The following is a 13,096-nucleotide window of genomic DNA, read 5'->3' on the forward strand; positions in this document are numbered from 1 at the left end:
ATAGTCCGAAAACATAAAGGTTAGCACCAAAAGTCGTCCATGTGCTGCAGGTAACAGTGTGCAACGTAACCATGAAGGATCTCCATTGAAAAACAAGATCAAGAAAGCATAAGCAGTTGGAAAATGAAGTTATATTCACGTTATTCATTACAAAGACACTCTGCGCTGGGTAAGCACCCAGATACAGTGCCAATTTCTGTGAGATCGGACTCTTGAAACAGGTGCTAGAAAACCGTTCTCCTTGTACATCAGATATATTACGGCAAATGAAAATAGAAGAGTTGTGTTGTTTAAATATGGCCATCTTACGTCGAAGTCTACTGTAACAGCAACGACAATGCAAGCTATTGTCAAGACGTAGTCATCAAACATGGAAATACCAAAAATGGTGACATGGGCTTCAACGACATGCTGACGTTCCAAAATCATATTTATATAATGTACTTAATCTTTATAGATGCAGTGGATTTAATGGGTACTATTTCAGGAATAATATTTTAAAGCATACTAAACAAACGCAATATTAATTAACTTTCTTTTCATATTTGTAAACGGATTCACATTTCAGTTATTTATGAGACAAGGAACAACACGGGCTTGCTTTGTAGTCATTGGTTTGGTCAACTATTCAAAAGCACTTGAGGTTTGAGTGTTTTTAAAATTCATTGCACTTTTCATGTGCGATCCCGTGTGATAACTATTTTATCAGAATAGAGGTTACTACAGGTCATTCAATACTTGGATGTCAAAGAAATAGACATCTTAATAAAAAAGAGGTATGGTTTGAAATGAAACGTGCATCCAGATTTAAACTCACCAGAACCACTGGTGACTCCTGAAATAACATCACTGGGATCACTTCTTCCCATGCTATTAAAAGCGACGACGTACATCTGGTAACTAGTTCCACAGTTCAAACCCTGAAGAGAGTAACTGGTTTTGTCTCCAAGTGTCTGAATCTGCACCCAATCACCTGACTGTTGGCGATAATGTAGAATGAAACCTAAAACAAAACAAACAAACAAAATTCGACAATTCGGTAAAGGAACATTAACTCTTGGGTTCGACGTGATAAAGTTGATTTATTTTAATTTGTTTTATTCTGAGGTGTTAACACAGTAAAGCACAAATAAAATTTTAAAATTAGAAGACAGTGAGGTTGAACAAGATGACTGTTTACCTCTTATTAGTTGTACTTGTTAAAATAAATAATTATAGATCTACTTCCACAACTGTTTGTCGGAAACCGTGCCGCCACATCAAAACTTATCACCCAAAATTCTCAAAAAGTGGCAACTTTTCATACTTATATCGAAAGACCATTTACAGTTTCTTCTGATTCTACTCATTTGAAAAACGAATTGAATTATATTAAAAGCATTGCTGACGAAAGAAGTTTCAATATTAATATCACTGAACACGCAATACAAAGAAAATACAGTTCAATTTTTATTAAGCAATGTACTAGATTAAACAATGTGCTTGATAACAAAATTAAAAGTGCAGTAATATAACCATATATACAAGGTATAACTAACCAAATGTATTAAGAAAAGATAATTTCGCTCCTATTTTAAACCTTTTAACAAAATTAAAACAATATATTCTAGCACCAAAGATAAAAAGACATTTTAAAGAAAAAAGGTACATACCAAATTAGATGTGAATGCAACAAAAATATACTGGTCAAATTAAACGTAATTTGAAATATAGTCTTAATAAACAGAAAGGTTATGTAGTTAACAAAAAAACACACACTAGTGTCTCCTCTTCTTAAATACATTCTTGAAATAAGCCATTCAAGACAATGACATGAAACTGTAACTTTAACTAACCTAATAATCAAAGTGAATTAAATGTTAGAGAATCAACAGAAATTTTGTGCTGTAAAATAAAAAAATGTTAAATAGAGACGGAGTGTTAGCTAACGATATTGCAAAGTTTCGAAAGGTTTGTTTGTTTTGAATTTCGCGCAAAGCTACATGAGGGCTATTTGCGCTAGTCGTCCCTAATTTAGCAGTGTAAAACTAGAGGGAAGGCAGCTAGTCATCATTACCCACCATCAACTCTTAGACTACTCTTTTACCAACGAATAGTGGAATTGACCGTAACTTTGTAGCGCCCCCACGGGTGAAAAGGCAAGCATGGTTGGTGTGACGGAGATTCGAACCCGCGATCCTCGGAGTTACAATGCTAAAATCTGAGGTTTGATTCCATGAAGTGGACACAGCAATGTGACTTTGCTCTAAAACAAACTAATAAAAACGTTAGGATATTTATGTTATTTTGTAGAAAAGAAAAATTATATCTAATCTTAATTTCATGTGAATTTAGGAAGCTTTTTCATAAAACCAAATAAGCAACTTATTTAAAGAAAATCTAAAATTCAAATTTTCAATACGATTAACACCTTGTGCCAACGAAGCTAATTTTCCTGTTCGAAAACTCAGAGAAATCAGGTAGAGGTACTCTTAGTTTTTAACCACTGACTAGATGGCAGGCACTGGGACTTTCCTTAGTCTTTGAACCGAATAATTAATTTCCACTTCTATAACTCGTCTACAGCTGAAAGTATGGAGTACGTTCAGCGGCATTTCGAACCCCCAGGACATTCATGTCTACCTGCTAATCATTTGATTAAATAAATTAAGTTATAAAAGGAACAAATACCTGATATTGGTTGATTTTCCAGATTAGAGGCCTTCCATGAAACTTCAATTGACGAGAATGAAGTGGATGACAGACTTAGTCTTGGAGGATTTGGTGCATCTTAATAGTAGAGAAATAATACAGAGATGTTTTAGTAATAACATATTGCAAAGCATATAGTTCTTTACTAATTCTAGGTCATTAATTCAATGTAATTTAGTTTTTACAAAAGTTACAGCTTAAAACATTTAACTAATTTCAATTATTTTAAAAATCAAATAATTTAGTTTGTTTTGTTTTTTGAATTTCGTGCAAAGCTACTCCAGGGCTATCTGCGCTAGCCGTCCCTAATTTAGCAGTATAAGACTAGAGGGAAGGCAGCTAGTCATCACCACCCACCACCTACTCTTGGGCTACGCTTTTACCAGCGAATAGTGGGATTGACCGTAACATTATAACACCCCCACGGCTGAAAAGGCGAGTATGTTTGGTGCGACGGGGATGTGAACCCGCGACCCTCAGATTATGAGTCGAACGCCTTAACCCACCTGGCCATGCCTGGCCATCAAATAATTTAAGTAGATGCTACATTTTTAATTATACTTTTCTTAAGCAGCACTGAGTAAACATTAACGATAAAAATATAAGGCTCTGTTTTGTGATTTATACTTCAACATAAAAGTTATTTTCATATGCACAACAATCACTTTTTGAACAAAGTAATTTCAGTAATGTATAAGTATGGACACGGACTAAGAGTTTAAATAATTCTAAGCTAGGTATGAAAGGACACGAAAATTATTCGTACCGAACCGTGGTGTTTTAACATTAGTCTCCTTAGAAGCAGGGCCCACTCCTTTATCGTTAAAAGCCTGAACAACTATAATGTAGTTTGTTCCTGGAAGGAGATTACTTATTTCGTATTCATTAACTCTAGTGCTGTCAGGAGCTTCCACAGATTTGTAGATGAAATTCTTATCATTCGTTTCAACTTTGTAGCCGATGTAGTAACCTTTGACAGTACTGAAGTGTTCTGTGGAGAGAGGGCTCTGAAAAATAGACGACTGATCTATGGAAAAGTTGGCAAAATATAAAATATTTATTTTTAGCAAAATAATAATAATTCATGCTGATCTTTTTTAACAATAATAGTTTAAAGCATAATAAATATAGGTGTTTGAGTGTGTGTGTGTATGTAAGTGAAAGAAGGAAGACAAAGGTAACTCACTTTCAGATTGTACTATTGAATTCTATTCAACTATCAAATTTATTTTTCCATGTTTCTTAAAACAAACATTTTTATAAAACCTATTGACAGTGCAATGTTTCATTCTTTCCAAGTTAATCATACCCTAATGTAACTGAAACAATTGTTTAAATAGAAAATTATTACGGGCGAATAAAAAAAAGTAAAACATTGAAAATTCATTCATTAGCTAAAAAGAGAGAGAAAAAAGCAAAGTCATTTATAAACTACTGAACCTTCTATGTGACATTAACTTATACTTTTTATTTATAATTAATTTGTAATATTCCTTTTGTTTATGATTAATTAAAATACTTTTCTATTTACCATTAATTCGTTTTGATATATCTTTAACTTATTTTTGGACACATTTTGAACTGGATCAAATACTAGTATTCTTGGTTGATATTAGAAACATTCCTTAAATTCTGATGGTTATCAAATTATCCAAGAGTAACTGAACATCAAAAACCCTAACATGTACAATTTACGTTATTTTAGGTCCAGACATTTAGTTCATGTTGGTTAAACCTACTTCACACTTACTAAGCACTCGTTTATTTTTTTCTCGATTTACGAAAAGTAACAGGTGTCTAGGTAAGAGGTAACATACCCTCCATGTTACTCTGACTGTACGTGAATTCACTGGTACACCTTCTACATCGACAGGAGGAGAAGTGGGAACTGAAAAATAAAATAAAGGCAAAATTAACATGTTGTTTTCAATTTCGCGCAAAGTTACACGAGGGACTAAAGAAAAGACAGCTAGTCATCACTACCCATCGCCAATTCTTGAGATATTCGTTTACCAGAAAATAGTGGGATTGACTGTAACATTATAACGTTCACACGGCTGAAAGGGCAAGTATGTTTGTTTTGACGTGGATTCGAGCCCACGATCCTAAGATTGCGAGTCAAGCACCCTAACCTCCTGGCCATGCTGAGCCAGCTACGACATAAGATAAAAATTTGAAAATATTACGTTGAAAGTAGACTTAAAAACTATCCCACACATAACCAAAACTGATATGATCGTAGACAATATTAGTAAGTGCTCTGAAATAGGTACATTAAATAAGTGTCTTCAGCTTATAAGTCGGTTGGGAAACACACACAACATTTTTCTATAAAACTTTAAACAAACTTGTATAATCAGGAAAAAAAATCACAGCATTTATACAAAAAATATTAAAAATAACTTGAACTTATCTAAGAGAAACAATTGTTCTGTTTAAACTAACAGTTTGTTTAGTAAATATAAAATAATTGTTCTGTTTAAAATAACAGTTTGTTTAGTAAATATAATTGTTTTGTTTAAATTAGTAAGTTAATAACTACACTAATCACCTTCCTCTTCTGTAGTAACTGAGATATTTGCACTTGGTGAACTTCGTCCGATAGCATTTTCTGCGAATAAAGTGAATAGATACGTTGTCATTGGGTCAAGATCCCTAATGGCTACTTCTCTCTGGTCACCTTGAGCTACTATTTCCAACGGTCTGTTTCCTGTTTTATCGGTATGTTGATGGATAAAATTCTAATTAATCTGGATAGTCAGTACTACTATGAAACTAAACTTCTGTTTACATGTGATTTGCCACTTTTGTTCTCGACATCTAAATATATTATATTTTGACATACCTTATTCTAATGTTTTATGCTCCATTTGCTTATTACATAATAATTAGAATTGAAGTTTTATATAATTAATACATAATTATTAAATTATGATTTGTTTTAATCTCTTATTTTTCTACCGTGGAAATAATTACTGGTCGTTCAGTTCGCAAACATTATGTACATTATTGTATTACACATGCTTATGAAAACAAACATGTACAAAGCATTCTTTCATTAAGAGAATACATGAGTATTTATACGACATCACTGTGTTGCTAAAGTTTGACATATCGTTCAGGATACAGATATTGTAATTTATGTTAAATAAATTTGCGATGTATATTAAATACACAGTACTTAAGTCTTAAATGATTAACATATATATATCAAAAACCTTACCACCCTCCTTTTTGTAATTTATAATGTACTTTTTTATTGGACTGTTTCCAGATGCAGGCTCCTCCCACTCTAGGGTCACACTTCGCCCGTCAACCCTTCTCACTCTGATGTCTTTTGGGGAAGCTGGATGATCTAAGAAGTAATCAAAATCAAAGTGATACAATACGGAAATTCTGCATGCATATCATTGATTTCTATGTTATGCCAGTTTTTGATTTTTCGTGTTTAACATATAAATTTATTCTCACTAGTAAATACAGTGGAGCGCCGTTAAGCCGCGGTATTTGAAGGGGGGGGTCAACCTGCTTAACCGCGGCTTAAACCTTTGTGACTGAAAAGCCGAAGTCGCCAACAGCTCCGCCGAGGAGCCTCACCCGGGCCATTGCGTGATCATTATAATATTAATGTATAGAGTATTCAGATACAATTGACAAGTGCCGTTTTAACACAAACGACCAATGCATTGCGATGGTTCGCTTTTCCCTGTAAAATTTCGTCTTCCCGTGTTACATGCGGGCCGCCATTTTAAATCTCGTGGTAGCGATATTGCGCAGTTGCATAAATTATTAAATTCTCGCTCACATTTGTCATGTCAGTGTCAACGACAACGAGAGTGTGAGAAACTTTAAAAAGCCAGGTAGTAGATTTAATACATCAAAAATTTTGGGACAAGACTTGCTACAGCAGCCTAAGCGATTTCGCGGTTTACTGGTTCGCGGCTTAATGGCACTCTACTGTATACATGACACATTAGTTTGTATGTAAAATAAACAACTTTCGAGACTGTAGCTATACGACATACTCATTAACTGCGAACTGATTATTTTATAATTCATTCTCTTCAGCACCTGATCTTATTAATTTTTATCCTCTTGCTGTTCTTGAAATAAGCAAAAAACTTTAAAGGCATTTGTTATCATAAAATCGTCGATTCTAATTTTTGCAGATTTTAACGTCCTTTACTGCCAACTGCAAATAATTTTCATAAACCAATCACTCCGTTAGGAAATAAAACTATTAAATGGAATCTAGCCTGTCGTTTTCAATTTTTACATGTGTGTCCTCTCATCTCACTGCCTTCATATCACAGAGGCCTTTACCTCATATATCTCTTGGAAAGTCTCGTAAACATCAATAAGATCACTTGTTATCGTTCAAGAAAAAATAAGCTAAGACATACTAACCAATCCCCATAAGAACCTTGGGTTTGACATACTAACCAATCCCCATAAGAACCTTGGGTTTGACATACTAACCAATCCCCATAAGAACCTTGGGTTTGACATACTAACCAATCCCCATAAGAACCTTGGGTTTCTTCCTTCTCTGATCTCTTTTCGAGGCATGGCCTAGCGCGTTAAGGCGTGCGTTAATCTGAGGGTCGCGGGTTCGCGCCCGAGTCGCGTCAAACATGCTCGCCCTCCCAGCCGTGGGGGCGTTATAATGTGAAGGTCAATCCCACTGTTCGTTGGTAAAAGAGTAGCCCAAGAGTTGGCGGTGGGTGGTGATGACTAGCTGCCTTCCCTGTAGTCTTACACTGCTAAATTAGGGACGGCTAGCACAGATAGCCCTTGAGTAGCTTTGTGCGAAATTTCAAAACAAACAAACAAATCTCTTTTCGAAATTAAATATCTTTTCTTAGGTTGGATAAGGAGTTTAGATCTCTTCACAAGATTCAAAGAGACACCTAACTAGTGATTTATGTACCAATATAATTATGTCTTAATTTGTAATAGGTATGTTTACAAATAAACTTACTACCACTAGACATAGTCCTGAATGCTTTTCTTATCGCTATATCAAATTCTTTTCTTCCAGCAACTGCAGTGACTGAGTTCCTATTTATATTAAACGTGTGATCAAAATCATAATAGCCTCAGTACACTACCTTTCATTTGGTATAATTAAAGTTAATTTACCAAATAATTGTCCATTGTTTGTTTTTAGTATCTCAACATTCTGAAAACAATTAGAAATATTCAAAAGTTTAATATCACCAAAAGAAAAACTTTTTCATGGCATCTATCGCACTATGTAACTTTCACCCCACTTATTCTTGAACAGTCTTTAAGAGTACTGATTTTTCTTTTCTATTACCAATATAACCACCCAATAATTGTATATTTAACTTAAAACTGGAACTATTTTACGGTTAGTTTATAAAACCGTAGATAAATCTAACACTAAATTCCTCACTAAATAAGTCAAAGGATTACGACGCTAAAAGTTCGGTTTCGATAACCGCATTGGGCAATGAAGAAATAGCCCATTATGTAGCTTTGGCTACAAAACTACGCAAGCAAAGATTAGTTTGTGTTAATTACCAATTTGAATACTGGAACTCAGCAGTTACCAAATAAGAATAGAAGCAATAGTCTCAGCTTTCAACATAAATAAATCCAACTTATTAATTATACAACATTCGTGATAATTCTTTATTTCTGTCTAACATCAAACACCTCTGGATTGATGTGGTATAAGTAATCTAGTACTACTCTAAGAAAAATGACATATTTTCTTCAGTCTAAGATGGTGCATTTGATGCTGTTCTGAACTTCGGCACAGACAGATGAGAGAGTGACGAAATGTTAGTTCATCTCAGGTTAATCCCCAGCTAATAGACAGAAACAACTGAGGTAAAGTGTATTTTTCAAGAACACAGCATCACTGCGGAAACCAATGTTGAACTTGCAAACATCCAACCATGAGTCAAAAGTACAAAGAAATGAAACACGGTGTTCCCTAGCCATGCTATCCCACCATGTAAAAATATCACTAATGTATAATGATCTAGAATTATGCTTAATATCACGTTTTAAATTAAGTGAAACTACTCACTCGATATTTTGTTCATAACTTACCTAGTACCAGTAACTGGACGTTGGTCTCATCCTTTCCCCAGCTGTTCTTGACCTCACAGGTGTACATCCCAGTATCTCTGCTTTCAGCTGACAAGATGGTTAGTTCAGACTTGGTGACGTCGTTAAGCATTGTATTCCTTATCCGATATCTTCAAGTGTGTAAAAAAGATAATTTAAAAATGTTCCCTGTAGTAATTTCTTTTATTAACCCTATGTGTTTAGACAATTATATAATGTAAGACCTCATTTCAAGACATGTCAAATTTTATCAAATGTTTCTTGTGAAATACTAGCTCAAAATTAATGGTAAGGTTAAATGTCACCTTGGAGCTAAAAGATAAAGTTTGTCAAGAAAAAGAAAAAAATATTATATACCAAAGGTAAAATTGTTCTGCATATCTGGAATGGACAATGTTGATAATATTTGCTTTTACAAGAAAGAGCGAGCAAGAATCAGTTTGACTCATGATGTCGTAATTTCCCTCTAACTGACCTAGGTCGTGAGAGCAACAGCTAGAAATACACTAAACTCTAACAGATTTGCGATACCGTAAATAGGGATACACTCAAGGTCATACCGCCATGCAAGTAAAGTAGAAAATAAGATAATGAATCTGGACAATAAGTGCGTTGACAGAAGAAGAAAGCAAGTACAACCGTGTGATACTAGGTCATTCAACCTGTTACCTGAAGTCAGGTACATCTACATACAAATAACCGTGTGACACTATGTCATGTACACCTACTTACACTCAACCTATGACCTTAAGACACGTGCATCTACATGCAATCAACCGTGTGACACTAGGTCATGTACACCTACTTACATTCAACCTGTGACCTGAAGTTGGGCACACCCTCGTATGTTAAAACCCACGGCCGTACATCACACACACCTATGTATGTTTAACCATATGGCCATACATCATACCTACCCAAGAAAGGTCAGTACGTCCAGCACCGTAATCTTTCATTACGTATACCTGCATTCGTTCAATCCTGTGAATTTGCTATTTTCATACCAACGCACATTCAATTACAGTGAAATATTTTCCTCTTTAATTGATCAATTATTTAAATTAATTTACGATGTACTCATTTTTCACAAACTGAATAGTAACTGAAATGTCTGTGACTATAACTAGTTTTGAAGATATAAAATATGTCTACAACACAGACTAGTCAAAGTTTTCAAATCTGTGTTGCTAATAGCAAAAATATTATAGTAATCAAGCAACTTATATAGAAATTTCTAGAACATCTTAAACGTAACATAAAATGACTCAACAAATTATTTTTGTAATAAATATTTTTGAATCATTTCTAAACCCAGAACTCGTACAAAGAAAGATTTTTGGGTGCACTCAGTGATAACACGAGTTATTTCAGTTGAAACCCTTTATCGAGATATTAAATTTCATTTCGAGTTGTTTCTGAGGCACCGCGGTTACTTAAACTAGTACGTGAGATACAGTAGGACACCGTACCTTCCCTCGTCATCCGTACTAAATCCTTGGTTGTCTTTGGACCAACTGAAGGTCAGTGGATTATCTCCTCTAGCTTCACACGCAATGGTTGTAGGTTTTCCTGCCACGGTTGTCTCGGACGAAAACTTTGTTTTAAAGTGGGCAGGCACTACACAAAAGATAACATTTGTTTTGTTTTTCCTGGTGATGAACATTCGTTTCCAAAATAAATATCCTATAGTCACACTATGTAACAAAATTTTTACTTTTTTTTTGTTCCTGGGTAGAAAATGCTATTTCCCAACTACTTATGCCTAGGCCCGGCATGGTCAGGTGGGTTAGGCGTTCGACTCGTCATCTTAGGATCGCAGGTTCGAATAACCGTCACACCAAACATATTCGCCCTTTCAGATAGCTTTGCGCGAAATTAAAAAACCAAAAAAAAAAACTAATGTCTAAAATAAATGGAAAAGACCTATCTTTCTCTTCAAACTTTGCTTTTGTGACCTGGGAGCGTATAACGAAAACATGATGGGAGACTATATTTGGGGGCTGATACGTGAAAATGATTTACATTACAGTCGCAAATCTCAAAAAACTACTCACTTCTAAACATTTTTGTATAACTTTAGTATAAATACATGTAAATCTTGATTCATATGTTGTTTTATTCAGACCTTAAAAAACAGGTTAATTTCTAAATTTCATTATCCAGGTCACAAAAGTGAGGTTTGAAGGGAATAATGGCCATTTTTTGTACTTTTACAATATAAGGAATTAAGAAATAACACATACCATCCAGAAACAAAATTTGTGTTACATAGTGTGATATATTAAACTGGAATTATTATTGATCAAGTTATGTTTTTAGTGTAATTGTGTTTGTCAACTTGGTAAATTTCATCTATTAAACCTGCTATTAAGAACTGTTAGTTTATTGCAGAGTTAAATCTGCTATCAACAGGTGTAGTTTACCAATAAGTTAACCTACTGCTAGCTCCCCGCTAGTACAGCGGTAAGCCTATGGATTTACAGCACTAAAATCAGGGGTTCGATTCCTCTCGGTGAGCTCAGCAGATAGCCTGATGTGGCTTCGTTATAAGAAAAACACACATACACCTGCTGGTATCGATAGGATTTAGTTTGTTTCAGAGTTAAACTTGCTTCTATCACCAGTTGTTACCTTGTTGCATAGATAAACCTGCTGCTGTCAGCAGGTTCACACCTGTTGAAGAATTAAATCTATTGGTATCTGTAAGTTTAAGTTTATTATAGAGTTAAATCGGCTGATATGAAAAGATGTAATATTGTAGAAAAGTATCTTTGGTATTCTGATGTTCGAGTTAAGCCTTACGCTCCTAAATTTGATGTTTTAACCCCAGAGCTGAATTTCTTCCCGTTTATTGTATTTTGTTTTTTAATTGTGCCTAAGTCGTTTTGGTCAATGAATTGGGCTACAGTGCCCTGTTTACTTTCAGGTTACGGCTCGGTATGGCCAAGTGAGTTAAGGCGCTCGACTCGTAATCTGAGGGTCGCACCAAACATGCTCTCCCTTTCAGTCGTGGGGGCGTTATAATGTTACGGTCAATCCGACTATTCGTTGGTAAAAGAGTACTCCAAGAGTTGGCGGTGGGCGGTGATGACTAATTGCCTTCCCTCTAGTCTTACACTACTAAATTAATGATTGCTAGCGCAGATAACCCGCGTGTAGCTTTGCGCGATATTAAACAAACAATATTTCAGTTTACAACTTGTACTTAGTTTAAAAAGTTGTTCTTTTCCAGTGAGATACGAAATAGTTCCTTCAGCCATTTTTTTCTCGTGAGTCTTTTGACCTATTTTAGCCATTTTGTGATGTGTACCAGTAATAAATATTAATTATTCATAGAAGAGTGATCAAAATATGATCCAAATATTTTCCAGTAATATCTGTATGTGTGTGTTTGTGTTTTTCTTATTGCAAAGCCACGTTGAGGAATTTGTTGTGTCCACCGAAGGTAATCGAACCCCTGATTTTAGAGTTGTAAATCAATAGACTTACCACTGTCTCACCGGAAGACCCAGTAATATATAGTAATTATATGATTCAATTGATAAAAACATTTAAAACCGTCTTGTTCTTTTTTTTTATACTAATTACGAGACTTCGTCCAATATTAACATTTCTTCATCGCTGTCAGAATATTTAAAAAAAAATCATGTTAGTTATAGCGAAGGTCCACACTGGCCTGCACATGTAAGCTTATTACCACACTGATTTTTTAAACAAGAGACTGACCATGTACGTCAAGCCTGACTACTGTACTGATGGGTGAACCCACACCATTGCTGGCCTCGCATAAGTATCTTCCTCTGTCATCCTCACGCACGTCTTTAATGACCAAAGATCCATTCACCAAAACTTGCACACGTGCGCCGCTGATCACCGTATTGAACTTTATGGTGGCGCCATCTGGTGTCAAAAATGATATTTTCTAATAATTTTAAGTTGTTGTCTAGTGTTAAATAAATAACATTTCTGTGTAATTCTAGTGCTAGATAAACAGTTATTTCTGTAAAGAATTTATAACTTTCGCAATAACCGTGACAACATACACACAACCACGTTAAGTACCTGCATATAAAGTTGACTCTGTTAAGAAAAAATATATAACTACAGTAAAATATTGTCATATTAGGTTGTCCAGAAATAAATGTCGGAAGTTTGACGATGGCATTTAAAAGCTGAATATTAAGTAACTTATCGTTGGTTGGTTGGTTGGTTGGTTGGTTTAATCCAACGTTTGTCGCTTACAAGGAGTCTTAATTTATCTGCTGTATTAACTCTACTCAGAGTAAGTTTCGCAACCCCCAAG

The 13,096-nt window shown here is 34.8% G+C and overlaps 1 protein-coding gene across 2 annotated transcripts in view; it reads right to left on the bottom strand.

The window, feature by feature from the left end:
* LOC143223346 (cell adhesion molecule Dscam1-like) overlaps positions 1 to 13,096 on the bottom strand; it is a 141,428-nt gene that overhangs the window by 19,942 nt on the left and 108,390 nt on the right. For both annotated transcript variants that reach the window (XM_076451221.1, XM_076451222.1), the window contains exons 11-19: positions 12,520 to 12,693; positions 10,263 to 10,410; positions 8,776 to 8,924; positions 5,915 to 6,046; positions 5,243 to 5,401; positions 4,509 to 4,579; positions 3,458 to 3,698; positions 2,671 to 2,769; positions 818 to 1,003 (exon numbers count right to left, since the gene is read on the bottom strand). In XM_076451221.1, the coding sequence (XP_076307336.1) occupies positions 818 to 1,003; positions 2,671 to 2,769; positions 3,458 to 3,698; positions 4,509 to 4,579; positions 5,243 to 5,401; positions 5,915 to 6,046; positions 8,776 to 8,924; positions 10,263 to 10,410; positions 12,520 to 12,693 (1,359 nt within the window). The remainder of the gene's footprint in view (positions 1 to 817; positions 1,004 to 2,670; positions 2,770 to 3,457; positions 3,699 to 4,508; positions 4,580 to 5,242; positions 5,402 to 5,914; positions 6,047 to 8,775; positions 8,925 to 10,262; positions 10,411 to 12,519; positions 12,694 to 13,096) is intronic.

This window comes from Tachypleus tridentatus, chromosome 8, assembly GCF_004210375.1.
Source record: "Tachypleus tridentatus isolate NWPU-2018 chromosome 8, ASM421037v1, whole genome shotgun sequence".
Classification (NCBI taxonomy): Eukaryota; Metazoa; Arthropoda; class Merostomata; order Xiphosura; family Limulidae; genus Tachypleus; species Tachypleus tridentatus.